General features: G+C 52.5%; 1 protein-coding gene and 1 long non-coding RNA gene across 7 annotated transcripts in view; both read right to left on the reverse strand.

Moving 5' to 3' along the window:
• FGD5 (FYVE, RhoGEF and PH domain containing 5) overlaps window positions 1-25,204 on the reverse strand; it is a 119,656-nt gene that overhangs the window by 16,758 nt on the left and 77,694 nt on the right. For all 6 annotated transcript variants that reach the window (XR_014064390.1, XR_014064389.1, XM_081526410.1 and 3 more), the window contains exons 6-12: window positions 13,917-14,077; window positions 13,500-13,656; window positions 12,830-12,917; window positions 11,141-11,191; window positions 10,500-10,558; window positions 4,658-4,729; window positions 3,648-3,716 (exon numbers count right to left, since the gene is read on the reverse strand). Coding sequence is in view for 4 of the 6 variants with exons in the window: in XM_081526410.1 (XP_081382536.1) it covers window positions 3,648-3,716; window positions 4,658-4,729; window positions 10,500-10,558; window positions 11,141-11,191; window positions 12,830-12,917; window positions 13,500-13,656; window positions 13,917-14,077 (657 nt within the window). In the remaining 2 variants the exon portion in view is untranslated. The remainder of the gene's footprint in view (window positions 1-3,647; window positions 3,717-4,657; window positions 4,730-10,499; window positions 10,559-11,140; window positions 11,192-12,829; window positions 12,918-13,499; window positions 13,657-13,916; window positions 14,078-25,204) is intronic.
• On the reverse strand, window positions 16,921-23,110 carry LOC145520292 (uncharacterized). The gene is made up of 2 exons (XR_014064391.1): window positions 22,789-23,110; window positions 16,921-20,990 (listed from the first exon to the last, which is right to left on the reverse strand). It is a non-coding gene; the product is annotated as an uncharacterized LOC145520292 (long non-coding RNA).

Below are 25,204 nucleotides of genomic sequence, written 5' to 3' on the forward strand. Positions count from 1 at the left end.
GGGCTGCATATGCTCTGTATCTTGATCCAAGTGGTGGTCACACGACGATATGCAATTGTCAACAGACACCGACATGTACACTTAAAACTGATGCACTGAACTCTCTATCAAGTCAGCCTCTAACAAGCAGAGTTAAGGAAGGGAGGGAGGGAAGGGGAAGATTCTTGGGGACAGGGAGCTCGCGGGTCCTGTTCACTGAAAGTTAGATAGTCAGCGTTAAGTCATGTAGCCCACCAAGCTCCTCTGTCCATGGGATTCTCCAGGCAAGAATAATGGAGTGGTTGTCCTCCAGGGGATCTTCCCCACCCAGGGATGGAACCCAGGTCTCTTGCATTGCAGAAAGATCCTTTACTGTCTGAGCCTCCAGGGAAGCTGCACGTCCAGCAACACAGCTGATGCTCAATTAAGGTTTGTGGAATAAACAACTGAAGCTTCCCAATGCAGGGCAGACATGCAGAAACTTAAGCCACTCTGACTTCAGTTTCTGTCTGGCTAAGTGCACAATGCGAAGAGCCAATGGCGCCCTCCAGGTGGCGCTGTGGGCCGTCTGTCCCGACCCTGCTCTGCAGGAGCTAAGTGGCTCCAGACAGGCTGTCTTGCTCCTGGGGCCTCAGCCTCCCCACCTGCAAAGTGGGAGACACCCCCACCCCCACTTCACTACAAGCATCGAGGAACAGTGGCCCCTGTGGAGGTCCCGTGCGTGGGAGCCAAAGGGAATCGGGAAGATGGGGTCTGAAGAGGGGGGCGAGAGCTCAGGGTCCGCGCTCCTCTCCCCGCAGACAGCATCTGCAGAAGGGGTGGGATGGGCGAGTTTTCCTGCCACCAGCTCTCCTGGCGCTTCTGGGACTGGCCTGGGCACTGAGCCGTGGTGTGGCCTCAGGCAAGCCCTTCCTCTCTCAGGGCCTCGCTGTCTGAACAGAGTTGGAACAGACCAGGGTCAGCAAACTGTTTCGTAAACGGGCAGATAGTCATGTACAGATGTGAGAGTCGGACCATAGAGAAGGCTAAGCGCTGAAGAATTGATGCTTTCAAACTGTCTTGAGAGTCCCTTGGACTTCCAGGAGATCAAACCAGTCCATCCTAAAGAAAACGAACACTGAATATTCATTGGAAGGACTGATGCTGAAGCTCCAATACATTGGCCACCTGATGCTAAGAAATGACTCATCGGAAAAGACCCTGATGCTGGGAAAGATTGAAGGCAGGAGGAGAAGGGGGTGACAGAGGATGAGATGGTTAGATGGCATCATTGACTCAATGGACATGAGTCTGCAAATTCTGGGAGATGGTGAAGGACAGGGATGCCTGGCGTGCTGCAGTCCACGGGGTCGCAAAGAGTCAGACACGACTGAGCGACCAAACAACAAAGAGTAAATATTTCAGTGTTTGCGGACCAGATGGTTTCTGTTTCAACTGCCTGACTCAGCCATTGTCTCCCCAAAGCAGGCGCCAGTGACACTTAAGGAAGAAGGCGTGAGGCTGCACTCCCACAGACCTCTCTGAACAAATCAGGCGGCCGGCCGACCCCCGGACCACAGGAAGCTTCCGAGCCCTGTCCGGCTCTGTTCTTCTAACACTGACGAGAACCACTGGCCAGGCCAGGCGCTGGGCTGAGCCCCTGGTAGGATGGATCTCAATTCGGGCCCCAGCGTCCCCTCAGGCAGGCGCAGAGTGGGAACCGAGCCACAGACGGGCTAGACCCTCCTCCCAGGTCTACAGAGCTCATCCGTGGAGGAGTCAGGAACATGAGAGAATGATGGTCCTCTGGGGGTGTGCAGGCTAGTGTGCTTGGGGGTGGCCACACCCCACCCACCCCCGGGGAATCCACCCGTGTCACCACGGTGACCCAGCCTTTCTGCGGCTGCCCCTGGAGCCACGGCTGCCATGGCAACGCCATTGGCACCCAGGGCTCTGTGAATGGTCCAGGACCACACGGCCTCCCTGCATGGCAGCGCCAGCCTGCCAGAGTGAGGGGTTCTCAGCGGAGGTGACAGGCGGTGGGGAGGAGGGAGAAGAGCCCCTGGACTTGGCTCCTCTGGTCTCTATGCGGAGTTGGGTGACCACTGAGGCCGGGCCAGGGCCCTGGGGCGCAGGCCACAGAGGCGCAGCAAACCCTGGCGGGCGGCCACGGATGAGACGCTTCCAGCCAGGCTCGTGATTCCCCTGCTCAGGACCGTGAGACCAGTCTGGAATTCAGCGCCCCCCAGCTGGCAGGGCCTATCTGAGGCTCACCGGAGACCACCCCCTGCCCCCGCCACCAGCCCCACGAGCAAAAGCGCTCATCTGCACCTGTGACTCCACCAGGCCAACAGAGGTGTTCCAGACACACCGTGCTCCTCACACCTCCACCCTTTGCTTCTGCTGTTCCTGCTCCTGAAATGCCCTTCCTTCACCCGCCTGACAAAACTCCAGTCCTTCCTTCCGAGCTTAATGCAGGTATGGTTTTCCCCAGGGGAAAAAAAAAAAACACACCAAACACTCAGCATAGGTCATAGCACCCAGTGAACACTCAACAAATGCCAGCTGCCACCGTGCCGCCCACCTTTCTATTCCCCGACTCGCCTGGATCCTCCTCTTTCCTTCCATATATGCCCCTGCCCCCGAGATTCGGCCCGAACTACTCTCATAACTCAATCTTTACCCCGGACACTGGAGGTTGAGGGCAGAGAAGGGGACTCCTGCCTATTGGTTCCCAGCACCCAGCACACAGGCGGTGCTTCAACAGAGAGAACTCCTATCCATTGACTCAAAGCCTCTCCACTTTTTACTTTGCACACAATCCTAACAAAGTGAAAGGAGGCTGTAATGGCAGGAACAAAAACTGACAGTGAATGGTGAAGGAGCAGAGAGAAAAATTACTTCTAGCAAAGAGAAGAACTTAACAGGCAAAACATTTTGGGGGTCTCAGGACTGGGGCCAAGAGCTGCGTAAAGCTCAGCATCCACGGTTGTTTTTCAGCTGCTCAGTCGTGTCCGACTCTCTGAGCCTCCACGGACGGCAGCACGCCAGGCCTCCCTGTCCATCACCAACTCCCGGAGCTTGCTCAAACTCATGTCCATTGAGTCGGTGACGCCATCCAACCCTCTCATCCTCTGTCGTCCCCTTCTCCTCCTGCCTTCAATCTTTCCCAGCATCAGGGTCTTTTTCAGTGAGTTGTTACTCCTGCCCCTGGCCTGGACGTGCCCCGGTGTTCCAGACTGGGCGGGAAACCATCAAGGACGTTGTTCTGTCCTGTCCTGTGCAGCGTGCAGACAGGGCCAGGCTCAGGTCAGAGCCCTGGCTTCCTTCAGGCCTCCACCCCCGACCTGCTGGGAGGGCCGGCCAGGTCAACTCTCCTTTCTGGATCTCTGGTGGCTCACATGTCAGATAAGGCAGCTGAACAGTTACTCCCAGTTTAGGACCCTTCTGGTTTTAGGGTGGGCACATGAATAATTACATGTTGCAACATTCCCCTGAAATCTTTCAAGTAATACACAGGGGAGAGGCTAGAAAGCCCTTGGCTTTCGGGGACGCCTGTCTCTCCTGGACGATGCTTGCCCTAAGGGCTCGGCTCTGGTCTCCACGGCCTTCCTGCGGTCCTCGGGTAACGGCCCCCAAATGCTTCACAGAACCCGCAGTCCGGGCTGGACTGGGGGCCAGGGACTTACCAGAAACAGGTGCCGGGGACGTCTGTTCTTCCCTGTTACTTTCATGAGCGTCCCTTCCTTCAGAAACTCCTGTGAGGAGACAAGCAGACCTCGGTGGTCAGGCTGACACCCCGCTCCGTCCTGGAGAGGGCTGGGGAGAGGTCCTTCAGTGGGAAACCAATTATGGTGCCTCCTGGAGCTCGGGAGAATGGCTCATGGCAGAAGCCCCTGCGCAGGAGCTGTGCTCCATGCTTGGTGGGGCAGCCCTGGAGACAGGCATCTGGCCTTTCGGGAGCACCCTCTTTGAACCACACCAACCCAGACAGTGTGCCAGCCACAGAGTGGTCCGAACAATGACTCGCTCCCTGGTTTGCTACCACGGGTGTCCAGTGAGAGCACAGCCTCTGAGATACCAGTTTGCTAAAGCGGCTGAAGACCTGTGAACAGTTGCTACAGCCCCCTCAATTCTGGAGGATACTAACAGATGTCTAATACGTATTCACTAAACTGATGACTCTGGCCAAAACACTAGGTGGGATTTTACACCTGAATACCATCTCTCACTCCTTTGCTTCTTGTCTTTCATGGACCGGAATAGGTCATGAACACAGTTGTTTTTTTTTTTTTTTTACTACTCCTGAGCTGAGTTTTGTGTTTTCCATTTGGAAGCTTAAAAGTGGGTAAATCTGTCTTTTAAAAAACGCTGGGGTTCCTGAGAGATGGTTTCCCAGATTTCCCAGCAACTGGACTAAACTGAGGACACTGGTGTCTCTTCTTTTGAGAGGCACATGGAACCCCAATGGCACTGCTTTTTAAAGGCCCCGAGAGCAGCAAGCCCTAGCAGGGATAGCCAGGGGCCTGCAGAGCCCAGCAGAGCCCTTGCCCTCCCGCCCTGCCCTCCCTCTGCCCCCCTCCCTCCCTGCCTGTGGGCACCTGCAGCCAGGCCTGTCTGGGGTCAGCCTGGCTGAACAATGGGCTTATCAGGGCCTCGCCCACCTGCCTGAGGCGCCCTCCTCGGTGGAGGCACTCACCCTTCCTGGCTGGAGGAGATCCCCTTGGCCCCGAACGCTGTGCTCGATGTGGACCAGCTTCTGCAGGTTTTCCTGCGGGCGGGAGCAGGGTGAGGGCGAGATGGTCAGGGCCTCTCATCTCCTCTGTAAGGAGCGGCCCTGCTTCCACTTCGGAGGAAACGCAGCCCAGGAGGGACCTGCTCCCAATCTGACTTCCTGTCACTGGTGGGACCGGGAACCGAGCCTGGGTCCGCGGGATGCCACCTGTGTGGACTCCCGGCAATCCGGCTAGTCCCTGCAGGCCTGGGCGGTGACACCGCCCTCTGTCTGCATGCCGTGGAGATAGTCACTTGGCCTCGCTGTGCCGTCCGATACCCGTTTATCTGGGGCCACTGCTCCTACTCTAGCCTGTGTCCCCCATGACGCCTGGAGGATCCAGGCCTCAATAACCACAAGTGACAGAAGCCTCAGGCCGGACTGGCTCTATGGGCTTAGAGCCTTTGATGGAGAGCTCGGTCACTGAGACACAGTGACCGAGAAAACGCTGCACCTGCGGAAGAAATGCTCTGGGCTCCCTGAAGAAACACGTGGGCCCAGGAGCTCACTGGGAATTCACAGCACGTCTGGTACCGGGCCCCTCCCCTGTCACAGCGGCCCGGAGTACTGGAAGGGCAGATGACCCTCAACCTCACGCAGGGTTGGGTCTAAAGTCAATGAACATGGTGAAAACTGTGTGTAGAGAAAATACCTTGAAAAGGCCTCAACACTGTCCCCAGTTCAGTTCAGTCATTAAATCATTTCCGACTCTCTGCAACCCCATGGACTGCAGCACGCCAGGCTCCCCTGTCCTTCACCATCTCCCAGAGCTTGCATGAAATCAAGTCCTTTGAGTCGATGATGCCAACCAACCATCTCATCCTCTGTCGCCCCCCTCCCCCCTCTTCTCCTCCTGCCTTCAATCTTTCCCAGCATCAGGGTCAGTTTAGGGCATAAAATCCTACCCATCAGAAAACGTGTAAAAGTTATTCTACCCCTGGTTATGACGTAGGAGCTGCAAGGAAACAATGCCCCCACCCTAACAGGGAGAAAAAAAGGAATCACATCATCTACAAAAGCGGAATCTGCTTATGTTTATTGGGGCGCTGGGGTCCCCAGGACCCCACCGTGGATGAGAGGAATGAGTTATCGGGCCTCTGGCAACACACAGGGAGGAGGCAGGAGGCATAAAGAAGGCTGAGAAGAAAGCAGCTAAAATGTTAATGGATTCTTAAAGGTCAGGTGTGGGCTGGTGGGACGGTTTTAGAATAGAGGGAGCCCCAGACCCAAGGGGCACGTGGAGGCCCTTGCAAGCTCTTTCCAGGAACTTCTGCCTGGTGCTTACAAGGACGAGTGGGAGCAGAGAGAATCCCCTCTTGGTGCTGAAGGGGTGCAGGCTGCCAACTGTGGGGCTGGCACGAACCCCAGCCCATTTCCCCAGGGCCCTCTCTGCTGTAAAACCCTCCACCACTTCAGGAGGTGGGGCAACCCTCCCACTCCCAGACCCTGAGGCAAAGAGCGCATGGCTTCCGAGGCAAGGGCAGAAGAGGCTAGAGGTACCTGTTTCAAGAAGAGGTGGCGGACCTCTCAGGAGCAGGATCACGCACCAAGACAAAGCAGAAACCTGCCCAAGACCCGCCACTGACACACGGCAGAGGCCAGCTGTCCGTGAAGGAGGGGCAGGAACGCCGACAGAGAGCTGGGCTCATAGGCCCTACTCAAGACTGAGGCTTGTTCGTGGGAGCCGTGAGTCATGAGCCCTGCGTAACAGGACGCAGTGGTCTAGCCCCGAGGAGGGGAAGGACGCAGAGGTCCCTTCTGTGGTGCAGAGATTGCAAAAAGCTGAAGACGCGGCAGGAAAATCCCTGGGCCCTCGGGTCCCACACACAGTAGCAGGTGACGGCAGCCACCTTCTGGAAGAGCATGAAGTCTGTGGGGGCCTCAAGGTGACTGTCTGATGACAAAACCAAAACCCAGTGCAACTACTGACTGCACCAATTCAGTTCCCACCCTTGATGTGAATGGCATGAGTAGAAAAAGAGACGTGTCCACTTTTAAAGGTAGACACTATTTCCCTCAGGGTCTCCAGTTCTTCTGCACATAATGCTGTTCAATCAGACACGGGAAACACAAAAAGCAAGGAAGAACCCTAACCCATTTTCAAGACATAAAGTGTTCCAGAAAACCAGAACGTGAGGTGACACAGATGTTGGAGCCATCAGACAGGGACATCACAGTAACTATGATTAATTATGTTAAAGGAGCCACTGGCAAAGATAGACAGCATGCATGAACAGAGGGAGTCTCAGCAGAGATGGAAACAAACAAGAGATGGAAATGTGAACAGTAAGAAATGTGTTATCAGAAATGAAGAATTCCTATGACAAGCTTGGCAGCAAATCGAACACAGCTCAGGAAAGAATGAATGAACTTGGCTTCCCTTGTGGCTCAGCTGGTACAGAGTCTGCCTGCAATGTGGGAGACCTGGGTTCAATCCCTGGGTTGGGAAGATCCCCTGGAGAAGGGAAAGGCCACTCACTCCAGTATTCTGGCCTGGAGAATTCCATGGACTGTATAGTCCATGGGGTCGCAAAGAGTCAGACACGACTGAGCGACTTTCACTTTCTTTTCAGGCTGAGATTCACCACACTGAAACCAAAAGAGAAAATAAGAGTGCAGGGTGGGGGCGGAGGAGAAAACAGAGTACCCAAGGAAATTTCCAAAATTAATGGACAAAAAGCACAACCAGGAAGCTTGAGAATCGTAACAGGATAAATGTCACTACTTCTCCAAAATACACATATTTAGACATCATAGTCAACCTTCTAAAAGTCAAGTGTAAAGAGAAGATCTTGAAGGCAGCCAGTGAAAACGGGACCCATCACATAGAGGGTTAATATAAACACCGCAGCAGATTTCTTCTCCGAAACTAGGCAGGACATAAGACAGTGGAGTGGCATCTGTAAAGTATTGAAAGAAAATTTTGGTCAACCCAGATTTCCATACCCAGGAAAAACATTGTTCAAAAAGGAAGATAAGTTGATCAATTAAAGAAACGGATGTTGGATGCTAGGAGCCAGGTTTCCACTCCAACACTCCTCTTGGAATGGAAATTTATAGAGAGGCCAGGGGAGGAGGCTGGAATGATTCAGTTTGTAACAAGTAGAGTTGAAGACTCCGTAAGAACACATATTTAGCTTAATACAGATGACAATGTATAGAAACAGTTATACATATGAGTATATACACAGTATATACACATATATGTCTTTGCTCTGTAGCTGACAGAATCAGAAGAAATGACACCCCAGTAGCAGTGAACATACCTGGTGCCCACATCCTGGTTTCCAAAACCATTATCCAATTAAACAAACCAAGGCTCTCTGGAGAAATAGCTGATTCTAGGACTGGGGCAGGAAACATGCAACACTAACATGGGAGCATCTCATAGTGCCAGGAAGTAAGAAGTGCTCAAAAAATAAGCAAAATAAAAATCCCCGCTCAAACCCACATGAATGGGGGCATGTGAAAGGGACACAGGAACCAACCGGCCAGCTCCTAATGGCCAAAGCTGGGGCAATTTGAGAAATAAAATCAAGTGCATGGGATTAGAAGTCAAACATAAAGATGGATCCGTGAGTTCTTACTGATATAAATAACTTAGATATAAATTAATTTAGAACTAGTAAACATATTAATAAACAAGGGAGAAGAGACCAATCTCCCTTGCAGAAGATTTCCAAATAATTTAGGTAGATATTTTTTCCTCAAGGGGAGGGAGCATAATTCCCCATTCCTTACATGTGGGCTGTGCACAGAGACTTTCCTCCAACCAGTATGGACCGGCAGGCGGGGGTGGAGCTTTGCATGTAGAAATCCAACCAGCACAACCTTGACCAGGTGATCACAGTTCACACCAACAGTCATGCGTCATGTGGCCAGTATGTGCCCTTCATTTGATCTTAAGATTGTAGTGTTTTCTGTGATCTTTTTCCCCCTAAACTATGCATGCATGCGTGTGTGTGTAGTCGCTTCAGTTGTGTCTGACTCTTTGCGACCCTATGGACTGTGGCCTGTTAGGTTCCTGTCCATGGGATTCTCCAGGCAGGAATACTGGAGTGGGTTGCCATTTCCTTCTCCAGGGGACCTTCCTGACCCAGGGATCGAGCCTGTGTCTCTTATGTCTCCTGCACTGGCAGACAGGTTCTTTACCACTAGTGCCACCTGGGAAGCCCAAACTATAAACATAGTCTAATCATGACAGCTCAGCGTGGGAGGGAAGACATGGCCCTTCTTGACCCAGTTTTTCTCTTTGGAAGCAGAGACATCCCCCCTAATAGGAAGTGGGAGCCCCCAGTCCATCTGCTGCTACGTCTGCTGCACTGACTCCAAAGCGCCTCTGTATTTTGGCTACATTGAGGGAAATCTCACTGTCTGTACAAAATGCCAAAGAGTAGGGGGCTCCCAGCATCAGGGGGAGGGGAGAGGGCCCAATGACCCACCAGATTTCCCACCCCACTGGCTTCAGCCTCCAGACTTGCAGACTCCTCCATCAGCTACCCTGACCTTTCCCCCCAAACTCTTTTCCAACTGCGCCTACACTGGTCCCATCTTCCAGCCTCGCTGGGTGACTCTCTGAGCTCTGACACACCGGCACTTTCCCGTCTTCACGCCTGTATCCAGGCACTCCTCCTGGACCACCTCGGCCCCCTCTGCCTTCATGGCATGCGTACAGTCCTCCCTGTAGGGGCACCTCCCGTATCATCATCTCAGCACCCCAGTGGAGAGATGAAACCCTTCTCTGAAACTTGTAGCACTTTCTCTCTCTCTCATGATGTTTATCATGACTCTTCATGTTCATGTCTTTAATGCTCTGCTAAGTGGTGATTTCCTCAAGGGCCAAGATTCACGGTTTTATCTTTGTATCTCCAAATCCCAACCCAAGACCTGACGTACAGCAGGGGTCCAAGAGATGTTACTTCTCTTCCCCTTTTTCTACCTGCGGATGACTTGCTATAAGGATGCTCTGTGCACCTGCGACAGCAAAGCCAAGCAATAGCTTGGCACACATACCACCATCACTCCCACCTCTGCCTGTGTCAGACATCATTAATCAATCACTGAACTTTCCCCATCGAGCTAGGACTCAGCCCCAGAATCATTCCCAACATACAGCTCTAGCTTATTTACAGCTTAAAGGAGCAGAAAAAAAAAAATGTAGATACCAGTAACCGTGGAAACCACTGGAACAGAGTTGGGAGGTGGGATAAAGCTGACCATTCCAGACAGACACCCAGTAAACATCTGATCAGTGTCTCCCAAATGAAGTTACACACTGTCAGAATCAGGCGTGTGCTTAGAGCTCTCATGGTCCTGTGCATAAGCGGCTCTCAAACTTTTGTGGGCCATTTACCTGGGGTGCTTGTTAAAACTGCCTATCTCTGAACCCTACCCCAGAAGTCCCAGCTGGCAAGATCGGAAGGCATGTCTAGGAATCTGTAGTTTACAGAGCCCTCCAGGTGCTGATGTAGATGCTCTCCAGACCAGGATCTGGATGCTACTATCTGGTCTGTGCAAGTCTGCAGCCCTCCTCATTGTTCAAATAAATGGGGAACTGGAGACTAAGACAGGGACACACAGGACCTGAAGTCACACAGCAAGTGTCAGGGCCAGAAACCACAGCTCTTTGCAGGATCCCATGACACAAATGATGGCCTGCGCCAACCCCCCCCCACCAAGAAGTGGGGGTATCACAAGGCAGACCTGGGCAGGGTGGAGGGGCCCCTGGCACCTGCACCCCCGGGAAGGTGCCTGGGGCCAGACTTACGCCTTGCTCCATGCTGTCATTGGCACGGTCTGTGACCTTGGAGATGAGGGTCAGCGCACCTGCGGAGAAAAGCAGAGAGCGCTGGACCTTCTGGGCAGGGCCGGGCTAGCTGCCACCTGCTTGCCTCCTGCCCCAGAGGTCCCCCTGCAGGGCCGTGCATGGGGCTAGCACCAATCCTTCTCATGGCTGGGTAAGGTCACCAGCCCAATCCCAGCTTGGCTGCTACTGCCTAAATGCCCTTGACAGTAACGTGACCCCTGCATGCCTCAGTTTCCCTGGGTGCATATGGAGCGTGTCAACATAGAGACTGTCCTGGCAAGTCGTATGCAGTGATGGCCACACAGAACGGGGAGGAAATCAGGAGTCTAGGGAGTTTTTTAAACCCGGCGCCCCCTCCTATCACCAAACTCTGCTCACCCCCCTTCTCCTCCTCTGACTGGATATTAGCCCCCCCCCCAGGAGTCTCTACGGTTGAGGCGAAGGGGGTGTCACTCTATAGCCCTGGAGGCCTCCTGGCCCCTGCATGCCCAGCCAGCAGGGAGGGGGCCGTGCTATGCGCCTGGGAACTGGGGTGGAGTCCAGAGCCGGGGAACGGGGGGGGCCCGAAGCTCCGCTTCCTCCGGGTTCACACGCAGACTTACCCTGTGTGTCGTCGTACTCTGCGGAGTCCGGGCAAAGGTTATTTAAATAGTCTGTGGATGGAACAAGAGCCAGGAGTCAGTTTGCCCTGGTGAGGCCTGCCCCTGGGGTCCACAACAGGGGACCCTCAGTCTCCAGAGATGGAGGAAGACTTTCAGAAGGACGAGGGGAACAGCCTTTCTCCTGTCAGCCCGACCATAAGAACACAGCGGCACAAAGCCGGGCCCTCAGCATCACCGCCAGTATGGCACCCACCACCGCTAGCCATTCATTCCTTCATCCACAGATGCTGACTGAGTGCCTGCTGTGTGCCTGGTGCTGTGCGAGGCCCAAAGAAGCACACAGTCTGCTGGGGGACACAGATGTGACCACCACTCGGCACAGTGTGATGTGCAAGACCTCTTAACACGTTCACACCCACAACTGCTTGACACAAGCTGGACTCACTCTAGCTACCTCTCCACGCCGCTCACTCACTGGGGCAGTGTTGGCATTCTTGCTACTTCCTGAATGTGCCACATTTGCTCAGATCCCAGGCCTTTGCACTCACAATTTCTTCCACTTGGTACATTCTTCTCTCAGATAGGCATATGGCTCGTGTCTTCACTTCACTGAGATCTCTGTTCAATGTTACCTCCTCAGACAAATCTTATCTGAGGCCTGGATCTAATACAGCAGCCTGTTCCCCTGAATGTCCTTAATCTGCCTTCATTGTCCTCAGAGCTCTTATCATGGACATAATATATATTTTTATTTCTTTATTTGCTTATTTGAATATACGCTCATAGTGTCACAGACTTTGGCTGTTTAATTCACTTCTACCTCCTCAGTTTCTAGCACAGAGTCTGGTACACAGTAGGTGCTGAATAAATCCTGGTTGAATTAGATGAACAAACCCTCCATCTCCTGGCCCGCATGTCTTTTCTTACAGCTTGATTGCTTTCTGGAGCTACATGCATATCTCTATGGGTGCAGTTCCATTTCTCCCCAACAGAGCTTCAGCTCCTGGGCCAGGGGGTCTCTGTCCACTTGGGGGGCAGTTGCTCAGGACAGAGTTTGGGGAGAGGATGACATTCCAGGGGACAGTTTGTAGAGAAGGAGGTGAAGAGGATCTGGGGCTGAGACCCATGGACACTGACATTCCTGGAGCCATGAGGAGGAGAGCGAGACGAGTCAGGGAGGTCACAGGAGGAGGGAGAGTGTGTATCACAGAAGCCCAGGAGGAAAGGGCTTCGAGAAGCAGGAAGCGGTCAGTGACAAAGCCACAGAGAGGGCCAGCAGGTCCGAGGGGAAAACATCCGCTGACTCAGGAGGGCTCTGGTGATAAGAACAGATTTAGGGAAACGAGACCCACAGATCCAGGGAGGAAATGCAGACCAGGGGAAGCTGTGAGTTGCTGTGTGTTTGGCTGGGAGAGGCTGCAGCGAGATGCAGCAGCTGGGCACTCAAGAAAGTTTCCACGTGGCCGCGGGGGTCTGAAGCTCAGCGGGAGGAAGGGGGTGGGCTGGGCGCCTGGCACCTTCACAGGGGTGGGGGGCAGGACTGAGAGACCCTCCCCACCCCTTCTGGCCACAGTGGGAGGCGAGGTCATCGTCCTGCACACCTGGCCGGGTCTTCCCCACCGCTCCGCAGGGGCCTCCCCTCCCCACTCCCCACCCGGCCTCATGCACCCTGCCCTCCCAAGAGCCCACCTGTGAGGAGCACTTGGTACTGGAACAGGCGCCGTACCACCCGCAGGAGCCGGTGCTTCACGTTCTGGCCGCCTCCCTGCTGACTCTGCTGCTCCCCGAGACCAGGGCAACAAAACTCCATCAGGGACCCCTGCCCCCCGCTCTGGGTTCATGGCATCCCACGTGAGCCCAGCCACACGTCCCAGCCATGCCTTCTCCTGGCCAGGCCGAGCCATCTCCAAAACCAGGGTCCCCTCCTCCAGGAAGTCCTCTCAGATTAGCTCTGCCCCACTCTGACAGTTCATTCCTTCAGGCTCACACACTGCTACACTCAGTAATATGTCTCTCCCAGCCCCTTTTAGCAATAGAGAAAAGTCCATGAAGCTAGCCGGTTACTGGATCCTCAGCTGGTGGCCATTTGCTGCTCACTCCAATGACTTAGGGCCCCAGCTTGCTTTGTGCTTCTCTCCCGGGACAGGAGAACAGCTGCTAAAGCCCTCCTCGTGGCTGGTGCTCACGGAGTTGTCAGTGATGGCCCAAGGCGGGATGTTCTGGGTTTTCCCTTCTGCTGGGTCGCCCTCTCCTCCCCACCCCCCAGGTCTGACCTCCCCTGATTGGCGTGAAGCCCTTCCATGCCCGCCCCCACCCCTGCATCCTGAGAGCAGGCTCCTGGGAGGACCAAGGGACCCACCTCAAATTCTCGGATGGCCGCTGCCAGCCGCGGGGCGTGGAGGCAGTTCTCACCAAGCAGACTCAGGTACCTGTCGAACTGCAGGATGTGAGCAGCGTGGTGCTCAAACTCCTGCTCCCGGGCCAGGAAGACGTCAGCCACCTTCTGCTGGCCTTCCCTGCAGGCAAGGAGAGGGGGAAGGGACCCCAAGAACTCAGCCTCATGACCCCCGTGATGGTGAGGACCAGCACTGCATCCTGGGTGGGGAACCCCGGGTGGGCCCTCCTGCAGCGGGCGAGGGACCAGACCCCTCAGTGTCTCGGCTCCCCTGCCCGTCAGATGGAGACACAGTTTTACGTGGTGGTGGTGGGGGTTTGCCCGCCCCCTCCAGCATTCTCCTTGGCAACGAGGTGGGGGTGGGGGCCCTGGGCCACTCACCAGTGTGCCAGCCTCTCCTCCAGCTCCTCCAGGATCCCCTGGTGAAGGTCGCGGATGGCTGGGAGCTCACTCAGGCCACGTCTCAGCTCCTCCCAGGCCACCGGGTCCTTGCCCTCGTAGTCCGTCTCATCCAAGGCCCTCACGACTGCTCCGTGGAAATCCTGAAACCCAGAGAGGCCTGTTACTAACGCACACGCCCACAGGACTGACTGAACACGGTCCCCCTGGCAACTGCCTCGCGGCTCTGGAGTCCTGACTCCGTGCTGACTTGAGGGACCTTCCGCCAGTGTCTCAGACCCTGTGAAGCAGGGGTAAGAACAAGCACCTAGAGATCACAGGTAACGGATGCCCAAGGAGCCCCCACAAGCTCCTGGCAGGCGCAGGTCTAAGGCTTGTTCACTCCCCCCAACCTTGTGGGGACTCCCCTGACTTGCGTGTACCCTGTTCTTTTACGAGACAGGTAAGAAGTGGGGTAATTCCTCCTCTGAAGAAATATTATACAGCTCGTGTTTTACAACTGTCCATCTTTAAAGAAGTTCACGGGCTGCTCTTTCACAACAAAGTCTAAAGAAACCACAGGCATCTGCTCCCGGGTGTAAAAACAGTGAAGATGGTGACTATGTAGAAACATCCACACGTAGGGCTAAGAAATCAAGAAAAAGCTGCCTTCCCACCACAACACAGCTGTGTGAAAAATGAACAAAGGAAAAAGGAAGTGGGATGAAATGTAAACAGAGACAGTGTCGGGGGTATGGAATTAGGAATCAGTTATTTTCCCTCTTTTTGTCTCTGTTTTCTAAAATTTCTGTGAAACGATTAGGTGTTTTAAAAATTAAATTTAATAAACATTAACATTATAAAGAAGGTAAGACTTCTTTCTCACAACAAAAATATCTGATCTTCAAATACACACGCCCTTACACAAGGCTCAGCACTGAAGAGTTACAAATACGCGGAATATCCTGAAGCCACCTTGAATCATGAAGCAACGAACATCAGGTGAACCTCAGCATCAAAAGTCATGGTCCAGCCATGCAGCTGTTGTTGTTCAGTTGCTAAGCCACATCTGACTCTTTGCGACCCTATGAACTGTAGGCCAGGAATCCTCTGTCCATGGGATTCTCCAGGCAAGAATACTGGAGTGGCCATCCTCCAGGGGATCTTCTGAACTCAGGGATCAAACTCACATCTCTTACATCTACCTGCATTGGCAGGCAGATTCTTCATCACTCGCGCCATTCCAGAGTTTGCTCACATTCATGCCCATTGAGTCAGTGATGCCATCCAACCATCTCATCCTCTGTCGTCCCCTTCTCCTCCTGTCCTCAATCTTTCCCAGCATCGGGGTCTTTTCCGATGAGTCAGCCCTTTGCATCAGGTGGCCAAAGTACTAGTCCAGCCCAAATCCAGAAGGTCAAGCCACCTTGTCCGCGTTCAGGAAGGACAACCACCCTGCCTTGTTCAACTGCCTCCCTGAGGGGGAACTCATCAGTGGGCAAGACGGTTAATCCCATCGCTGAACAGTTTTCACTGTTAGAGAAGTTTGTCATTACACAGGTATCTGAAAAGGGCAAGTGCCCGAAGAGGCAGGGAGGTGGTGGGATGGGGCTGAGGGAGGGAGCAGAGGAGAGGAAAAGAAAGGGAAACGAGAAGGCAGAGGAAGGGGCATGGATGGAGGGAGCGAGACAGATCACGGGAGCGGGCGGGAGGGGGGCAGAGACCCAGGGAGACTCTCTGACCACCCCAGATCATCGGCAAGGAGGCCACCGTGCTCCAGGCGGGACGGCAGGTATGAGGTTGCAGAGGTCTCCACTTGCTCAACACCCCGCCTTGTCCCGAGCTGACCTCCTGGCACCACCACCTTCTCTGCCGGGAATGGCAAGGGGGCCACCAGGAGGGCGGTCACCCTGCTTGCAGTCCCAAGGAGTGGGGAGGAGCTTGGTCCCCCCTGAGGCAGGCCCTCGCCACCTCATCACTCAGGTCAGAAACTCGGAGTCCCCTGGGGGGAGAGCATGTGTGTCCTTAAGCGGAGGCCACACGCTGGAGCCATAATTAGAAACCGAATTCCATTGTACCTGAGCAGCCAGCGCCTTTCCTGAAAGCCAGTCCCAGGGAGGGTGGAGGAAGTATGAGTGACAGGGAGAGGCCAGCTGGGTGGGGTCGGCAGCCAGAGGACGGTGGTTCTGAATTCTTAGTTCTGCCCAGAGCCAGCTCTGGGACACCAGGGTCATTCTGAACCTGGAGGGGAGGTCTCTCTGCTGACCTGGCGCGGGAAGACCCACCCACTCCTTCCTTCCGGGTCTCTGTGTTTTTTAGGAGCCAGCCTCCAGCCCCACAGGGACTTCTAAGCCCTGTTCAGTCACTCAGTCGTGTCTCTTTGCGACCCTGTGGACTGCAGCACACCAGGCCCCCCTGTCCTTCACCATCCCCCAGAGTTTGCTCAAACTCATGTCCATTGAGTCGGTGATGCCGTCCAACCATCTCATCCTCTGTTGCCCCCTTCTCCTCCTGCCCTCAGTCTTTCCCAGCATCAATGTCTTTTCCAGTGAGTCAGCTCTTCACATCAGGGGGCCAAAGGACTGGAGCTTCAGCATCAGTCCTTCCAATGAGCATTCAGGGCTGATTTCCTTTAGGATGGACCAGTTTGATGTCCTGGCTGTCCAAGGGACTTCTCAGCCCTGGCATCCCAGAGAAAGAGAGAAAACATGCCAACATGACCGATCGCCCCTCCTGCCTGGCGGCTGGTTGGCAGAGGACTATAACACACTCCCTCATGAGCTCTGGGCAGGTTCCAGCTCAGCTACCCCAGAAGTGATCACAGGCAAACTGCCAAGCTATCCGAGCCTTGGTTTCCTCATCTGTAAAATGGGGATGATAGTGCCACCAAGTATACACAGCGTGAGGCTCCTGTAAGGCTCATCCTGATGTTTAAAACTGCTTTGTGAACTGTAAAGTGCTATTCCCACAGCAGCAATGGTTCTGCTTTATTTTATTTTTAAAGTAATTTTATTTATTTTTGGCAGTACTAGGTCTCCGTGGCTGCTTGAGGGCTTTCTCTAGTTGCACTGAGTGGGGGCTCCTCTCTAGATGTGGTGGTCCAGCTTCTCCCTGTGGTGGCTTCTCTTGTTGCAGAGCACGGGCTCTAGGAGCACAGGCTGTTACTCTGCAGCATATGGGATCTTCCCGGACCAGGGATCGAACCTGTGTCCCCCTGCACTCGATTCTTATCCACTGAGCCACCAGGGAAGCCCTGGTTCTATTTGAGATGGGACATCTTCAGAACAGGGCCACGTCTGTACATTCCCTCCCATCTTCTGAAGTCTAGCAGGGTGTGCACTGTCAACAGAGGAGTTTTATAACGCCTGCGGATGGATGGATGGCAGGGCCCTCATTTAACAGAAAAGGAAGGTGAGTCATGGGGGAGCCACGACCTGAACTGGGTCACCCTGCACGCAGACCAAGCACACAGAAGTGGAGAGAGGGAGGAGGAAGGACAAGCAAAGACAAGGCTGACGGCTGCGTTTGCATCACACTCCAAGGAGCGGAAATATTAATGGCTTTGCAAGCTGGCTTCTCATCTGTAATTAATTCTCACTCAGTTGGCTCAGTCCCAATGGGCAGGACGGCCACCATCCACATGAGTCATTCCATAAACTGGGGCGCAATGGGAATTGTTCAGACATCGGTTCCACAAACTCACTGGAAGTGTGGAAATCCCACCACCCCATCCATGGCTCCCTGGACGGTTTCTGCTGTCACTGCACCTGGGGGCCCAGCAACCACCACATAGGGAGGAAAGGCGTAGTGGATCTGTGGTCCTCATCTCTTTATCACTCAACAGAGCACCTGCTCTGCTCCAAGCCGTGAGGGAAGAAGGGTGGGAGCAGGAGAGACACTGTCCTGCCCTCACAGAGCTTGTGGTCTCGGGGAAAGGCAGAGAGCAACGTGATGATGTCAACACAGGGTGTGAATGCCACGCTGGAAAAGCATCAGGGCATGCAGACCCCGGGAGGGAGACCTGGCTTAGCTCCAGGGAGGCCACCTCCTGGAGACAAGAAGGGGAGTGGTACGCGCTTGGGGACAGCAGGTGCCAAGGCCCTGAGGTGGGGGAGGAGCTGAGCTGGGTGTGGTTTGAGTGCTGTGGGTGTGGCTAAGTGAGTGCATGTCTGTGTGCACTCAGGATTGGAAGACGAGAACGCTGAGGGGTCAGATGGGACCCATCCTACAGGCGCCCTGCAGGCTTCTTAAGGGACTTGGGTTTCATCCTGGGGTGACGGGGAATCCTGAAGGGTGCTAAACGGGGGAGCAAAATGACCAGATATCTCTCTTTAAAAGTTCACTTTGCTGGGAGAACAAACTGGAGGTGGCCAGTCCATTGTTCCATGTTCAGTTCTGTCGCCTCTTGACCTGCATACAGGTTTCTCAGGAGGCAGGTAAGCTCTGGTATTCCCCTCTCTTTAAGATTTTTTCACAGATTGTTGTGATCCACACAGTCAAAGGCTTTGATGTAGTCAATGAAGCAGAAGTAGATATTTTTCTGGTATTCCCTTGCTTTCTCCATGATCCAATGAATGCTGATGATTTGATCTCCGGTTCCTCTGCCTTTTCTAAATCCAGCCTGTACATCTGAAAGTTCTCGGTTCACATGTTACCGAAGGCTAGTTTGAAGGATTTTGAGCATAATCTTACTAGCATGTGAAATGAGCACAATTGCACGATAGTTTGAACATTCTTTGGCATGGCCCTTCTTTGGGATTGGAATGAAAACTGACCTTTTCTAGTCCTCTGGCCACTGTTGAGTTTTCCAAATTTGGTGACATATTGAGTGCAGCACTTTAATGGCATCATCTTTTAGGATTTGAAATAGCTCAGCTGGAATACCATCACCTCCACTAGCATTGTTCGTAGTGATGCTTCCTAAGGCGCACTTGACTTCACATTCCAGGATGTCTGGCTCTAGGTGGATGATCACACCAGCATGGTTATCTGGGTCATTAAGAAACCTTTTGTACAGTTTTGTGTATTCTTGCCACCTCTTCTTAATCTCTTCTGCTTCTTTTAGGTCCTTACTGTTTCTATCCTATATCGTGCCCATCTTTACATGAAATGTTCCCTTGATCTCCAATTTGCTTGAAGAGATCTCTAGTTCCACTATATATTACAACTATCTTTTAAAGTAGATAAATTAGTATTTTTAGTTGGAGTTTCAATATCAAGCTCTCAAAAATTAACAGAATGAATAGACAGAAAGGTATACCACTTAATACTGTTAACAGATCAGCACACTCTTATTTGACAGATTCATATCAACCCCTATCAAGATTCCAGCTGACTTTTATTTTTTTTTTACAGAAATTGACAAGCTGATCCTAAAGTTCATATGAAGATGTAACGGATCCACAATAGCCCAAACAATCTTAAAAAGGAACAAAGCTGGAGGAATCATGCTTCCTGATTTCAAAACTTACTATGAGGCTACAAGAACCGAGATTGTGTGGTAATGACATAAGGATACTTAGATTAATGGAATGGAACTGAGAATCCAGAAATTAATCCTCACACATTTATAGTCAATTGACTTTTGACAAGGGTGCCAAGAAAATTCAATGGGAAAATAATCTTTTCAACAAATGGTGCTGAGATATTTGAATATCCATATGCAAAAGAATGAATATGGACTCCTTCTTTAGCTCACACACAAAAATTAACTCAAAATGAAAGGCTAAAAGTAAGAGCTAATACTATAAAACTCTTTTAAAAAATGAGAGTAAATCTTCGTGTTTGGGGGTTAGGCAAAGCTTTCTTTGCAGAAGACCTGGGTTCGATCCCTGGGTTGGGAAGATTCCCTGGAGAAGGGAACGGCTACCCACTCCAGTATTATGGCCTGGAGAATTCCGTGGACTATACAGTCAGACTATACAGTTGGCAAAGAGTTGGACACGACTGAGCGACTTTCACTTTCACTTTCAAAGCTTTCTTAGATACAACACCAGAAACAGAAGCAACGAAAGAAAAAATAAATTAGAGTTTATCAAAATTTAAAACTTCTGTGCTTCAAAGAATACGATCAAGGATACACAATGGGAAGATATATTTGCAAATCATGTATCTGATTAGGGGCTTGTATACAGAATTATAGTAACAAAAGAAAAAATAAATTAGAGTTTATCAAAATTTAAAACTTCTGTGCTTCAAAGAATACTATCAAGGATACAGAACGGGAAGATATATTTGCAAATCATGTATCTGATTAGGGGCTTGTATACAGAATTATAGTAAAAAGACAGCCCATTAAAAAATAGGCAAAGGATTTGAAAAGACATCTCTCCAAAAATATATATACAAATGGCCAAAAAACACGTGGAAGGATGCCTAACATCATGAGTCATCAGGGAAATGCAAAATCAAAGCCACAACTGATACCACTTCACACCCACCAGGATAGTTATAATTAAAAAGACGTAACAACAAGCACTGCAAGGAACTGGAGAAACTGGAACGGTCATGCTACGCTGGTGGGAAGGCGCTGGTGGTGAAGAATCCGCCCGCCAGTGCAGGAGGTGCAAGAGATGTGGGCTCGATTCCATATCTGAAAACGGACTTGTGTCCACAATATTTAAATAACTCCCACAAATCAATGAGAAAAGGACAGACAACCCAATGAAAGAACAGGCCAAGGACGTTTTTCAAGAGGATTTCCAAATGGCTAGTAAACAGAGGAAAGATACTCAATTTCACTAATCATCAGGGAAATGCATGTTGGAACAACATGAGAAAGCACTGTGGATTGGCACAAAGGCCGGGAGTAAAAGCACTGACAATGCAGGTATGCCGGCCAGCGCGCGTGGGCAGTGCTAGACCCACACGCTGGGAGTCGGGGTGTATGCTGCTTCAGCCATGTTGTAAATATACTTGACAGCTTCTAATGAAGCTAAATCTACGCTCACCCTACGACCCGACAATTCTAGTCTTCCCAGGTGGCACAGTGGTAAAGAACCCACTTGCCAATGCATGGGACGCAAGACACTCGGGTGCAATCCCTGGGTCGGGAAGATACCCTGAAGAAGGAAGTGGCTACCCACTCCAGCATTCTTGCTTGGAGAATCCCATGGACAGGGGAGCCTGGTGGGCTACCGTCCACGGGGTTGCAAAGAGTGGGACATGACTGAGCGACTCACCCCTGGGTCTTAGTTGTGGCATGTGGGATCTTCATTGCATCGTGTGTGCGTTCTCTAGTTGTGGCAGGTGGGCTCCAGAGATCTGGGGTCATGGCCTGAAAAAAGCCACCCGGATCTCAGAACATCTCTGAAGTCTCCTATTTCAGCTTAAAAATGAGTGCATATTTTACATTGTTCTCCCAAATATGCTGTGCTTAGTCGCTCAGCCGTGTCCAACTCTTTGTGACCCCATGTACTGTAGCCTGCCAGGTTCCTCTGTCCGTGGGATTCTCCACGCAAGAATACTGGAGTGGGTTGCCGTTCCCTCCTCCAGGGAATCTTCCTGACCCAGGGATTGAACCCAGGACTCCCGAATTGCAGATAGATTCTTTACCATCTGAGCCACCAGGGAAGCACCCAAATATATCTGTGTCCAATTTATTTAAAATTACATATCTAGAGCAAAGCAGAGATTCTTAATAAATGTGCCATGTTTCTCTGGGGACTTCAACTGCTCCGCAGGCCACCTACTGTGTACCTGGAGCCGACTCACGTGTGTCCCAGCCTGGGAAGTAATGACTTTACAGAATTCTGCACTGTCAGGCTACCTACCCTTCTCTGCATGTCCCTCCAATCAAGCAGGGAGCAGACTGTCTCACTCATTTTTCTTTCACTCTCACATTGACCTGGCTTTGTTCACAACTGTGCTGAATGGATGTCTGCTTCTTTCCCACTAGGTTCTCAGTTTCAGGGGCAGCCTTTCAACTCCCAATGATCAGACTGCCCTCTGGACCAAAGAATCGCAAATCTCTGAGAGTGGGACCTGAGCATCCGTGTTTTTTAAAGCTACTGGGTACCCAGGCACAGGCAGCCTGTGCTCAGGGAACTTATAGAATCACCCATCTGTGGGTCTCAAATGTCAGTGTCAACACAGGTATTGCCTGCAGGGTCCTGAGGGCCAGGCCCCATCCCCCGAGCCTCTGACCTAGCAGATCTGGGGTGGTGTCTAAAGTTACTCCTCTCCCTCAAGCTCCTGGGAGATGCGGACGCTGATGGTTCGGGGATCGCACCTTGGGACCCACTGATGGAGACAAGTCTTTCTCACACTGTCCTCCTCGAAGACCCAGGGGGAAGGGAGGCAGAGGCAGAAGCGACTGTGGCCTCCCCCTGCCTCTGAACAGAAGTGTCTCCGTTTCACCCGCTCTTCGTCTTGGCGTCCTGAATGGCATACTCTTTGAGAACAAGCTTCTGTGGCTAAAGACATCTGAGTCCCACCAGCCATCTCAGGGTAAGGCACCAAGACGGAAGAGACTTTCCAAGGTCACACAGCAATTTTTTTTCCCTGCATCGCATGAAAATATAAAAGGAAAAGCCAACGCCTAGAGTGGGAATCTCCTCTACTAAGATGCCCCAGACAGCTACTGCCTTCACACCTCCCAGCATGGGGAGCCCGTCACCCGCTCACCCCATCAGTTCAGGGGGAAAGAAAGCACGTCTTCTCACACGCGACTAAAATCTGCTTCTGTCTGCTTCTCCCAAAGATTGATGTGCTCTCTGCCTTGGAAGAGCCCAGCAAAGACTTAGAAACCTAACCCCCACCCTACTCCTCCAAGCTGATTAAAAACTATTTCTGAATGGGCAGAGGCTGCAAAGATAAGTAAGAGACAGTTACTCTCCTTGTCCCTGAGAAACACAGAATTTTCTTGATTCTGCACCCACTTTCCCAGGAGGAAGCCGTTTAGGGGCTTAGTCTGGGTTATACTTGGGGTCCCCCAGTGCCACTCCCTGCCACCAAACCCACCAGACCAACCTCTCCTACAGCTCCTTCCCTGCACCTGCCTTGCTGGAGTCCTCAGGGCTTGGACATTGCTATGCTTCCCTTTTGAATCACAAAGCATCCTGGCATTCAGGCTCTGCCTGAAGGCCAGCCCCCAACACACCTCCTGTACAGCCCACACTCCCAAGCCCTCCCTCTGTGAACTTGCTTCTGCTGCTTCTACCTGCTGAAAAGCCTGTTTCTACTTCCTATCCAACCACACCCATCTCAACATCTCCTCTTCCAGGAAGCCTTCCTTGACTTCATTCCTCCCGCTCACATGAATTCCTCCCTCCTCAGGCTCCTTGCCACCTCACTGGAATGTCCCACATCTATGTGTGTATGGATGTGAGAGCTGGGGACTTCCCAGGTGGTGCTAGTGGTAAAGAACCCGCCTGCCAATGCAGGAGACATAAGAGATGAGGGTTCGATTCCTAGGTTGGGAAGATCCCCTACTGGAGAAGGAAACAGCAACCCACTCTAGTATTCTTGCCTGGAGAATACTATGGACAGAGGAGCCTGGTGGGACATGAAGTGACAGCACACACACACGTGACAGTTGGACCATAAGGAAAGCTGAGCACTGAAGAAGTGACGCTTTTGAACTGTGGTGTTGGAGAAGACTCTTGAGAGTCCCTTGGACAGCAAAGAGATCCAACCAGTCCATCCTAAAGAAGATCAACTCTGAATACTCATTCAGAGTTGGAAGGACTGATGCTGAAGCTGAAGCTCCAATACTTTGGTCATCTGATGCAAAGAGCTGACTCATTGGAAAAGACCTTGATGCCGGGAAAGACTGAAAATAGGAGGAGAAGAGGGAGACAGAGGATGAGATGGTTGGATAGCATCACCGACTTGATGGACAGGAGTTTGAGCAAGCTCCGGGACATAGTGAAGGACAGGGAATTCTGGGGTGTTGCAGTCCATAGGGTCACAAAGAGTTGGATATGACTGAGCCACTGAACAACAACCAGTTTCTCAGGGCTCTGGAGTCAAACTTCTCACTAGCTGTGTGAATTTGGGTAAGTCACCTTCTCTGGGACTCAGTTTTGGACCCACCCAACCACCTGAGAAATAGTTACTGAGCACAAACTGTGTGCAACTGAATGAGCTAACATAAGTAAACTGCCAAGCGCACACAGGAGCTCAGCAAATGCCCCTATGGCTGGATGAAGAAATGGGGGACTAGCAGGTTCAAATCGACAGCACACCGGTTTAGGTAAACAAACTCTTAAATTCACCGATAAGTCCCTCTAGATCCTGCGTTTGTCCCAGTCATTCATGTCAGCACTGAGGCTGCTGCCAAATGAACCTCCTGTGTGCTGGTAAGACAGCTTCTGAATGCCTGCCCACTCTCTCTGGGCAGTGTGAGGAGTCGCACTGGGTCCATGGCGCTCCTGATGCCCCCGACACCCTTCCCCGTGGTCACCCCACTGAGAAGGGCGGGGCGGGGGCAGGGGGAGTTGCTGTCAGAGGGAGGGCTCAGGGAGGACCTGTGCCTCTCCCTGCCCTTCTGCACTGTGTCTGTCCAATCCCCCTCCCCAAGTCCTTTCACTCCTTCCTAAGAGCCTGCCAGTCCTCAGGGTCCCCGCCCCGGGGCACCTCTTTTTGCCCAGGGTCTCTTGACAGCCCTCTCCTGGAGCGTCAGCTAACCGCTCTTCACTTAATGTTTTTGGTGCACATCCTTCCCCAGGCCCCCACCCTCCGCCCCAGCAACTTAACCCGCCATTTGTCCCCAAGCTTAGCCTGACCCCCTCCAGCGCTTGCTGCCTTAACAAGCCAATAGGTCAGCCCACCCTCCCCTTCCTGCACTAGACAGCCCACGGTCACAGGGCTCACAGTCCTCTAATTGGCCCGCAGTGCTGCAGGCCACCAGCACTCTTGTGGGGGTCACCCAACAGCAGATCGAACCCAAACCCCCAGCCTGCCTCGCGGGGCTCCCCCAGGCCCCCATGTACAAAACCCACAGACGTGACTGCGTCTACAGCGTCTGTAGGACAGCAGGGAGGAAGCAGTCAGAGGAGACGGTGCAGACACGGATGAGGATCAGGTCAAGGAGGGCCTCCCCGGGGAGGGGCCTCTCCTGGGGTCTCAGACAGTGAGAGCTTCCAGAGTCACCTCTCCCAGTCAGCACGCTGGCTTCTGCACAGGCCTATGTCTTAGCCCAAAGGAGAGATCGAGGGTGGGAATGCTCTGCATCTGCCAAGAGAGGGATGTTTTGCAGATGGGAAAACCGAGAACTGAAGGTGTCTAGGGACTACATCGTTTCAAAATCTCCAGTGACTCACTATATGCGAGGAAAAGCAAAAGCCACC

Source organism: Giraffa tippelskirchi, chromosome 9 (assembly GCF_054371585.1).
Source record: "Giraffa tippelskirchi isolate mGirTip1 chromosome 9, T2T-mGirTip1v1.2.pri, whole genome shotgun sequence".
NCBI classification, from domain to species: Eukaryota; Metazoa; Chordata; class Mammalia; order Artiodactyla; family Giraffidae; genus Giraffa; species Giraffa tippelskirchi.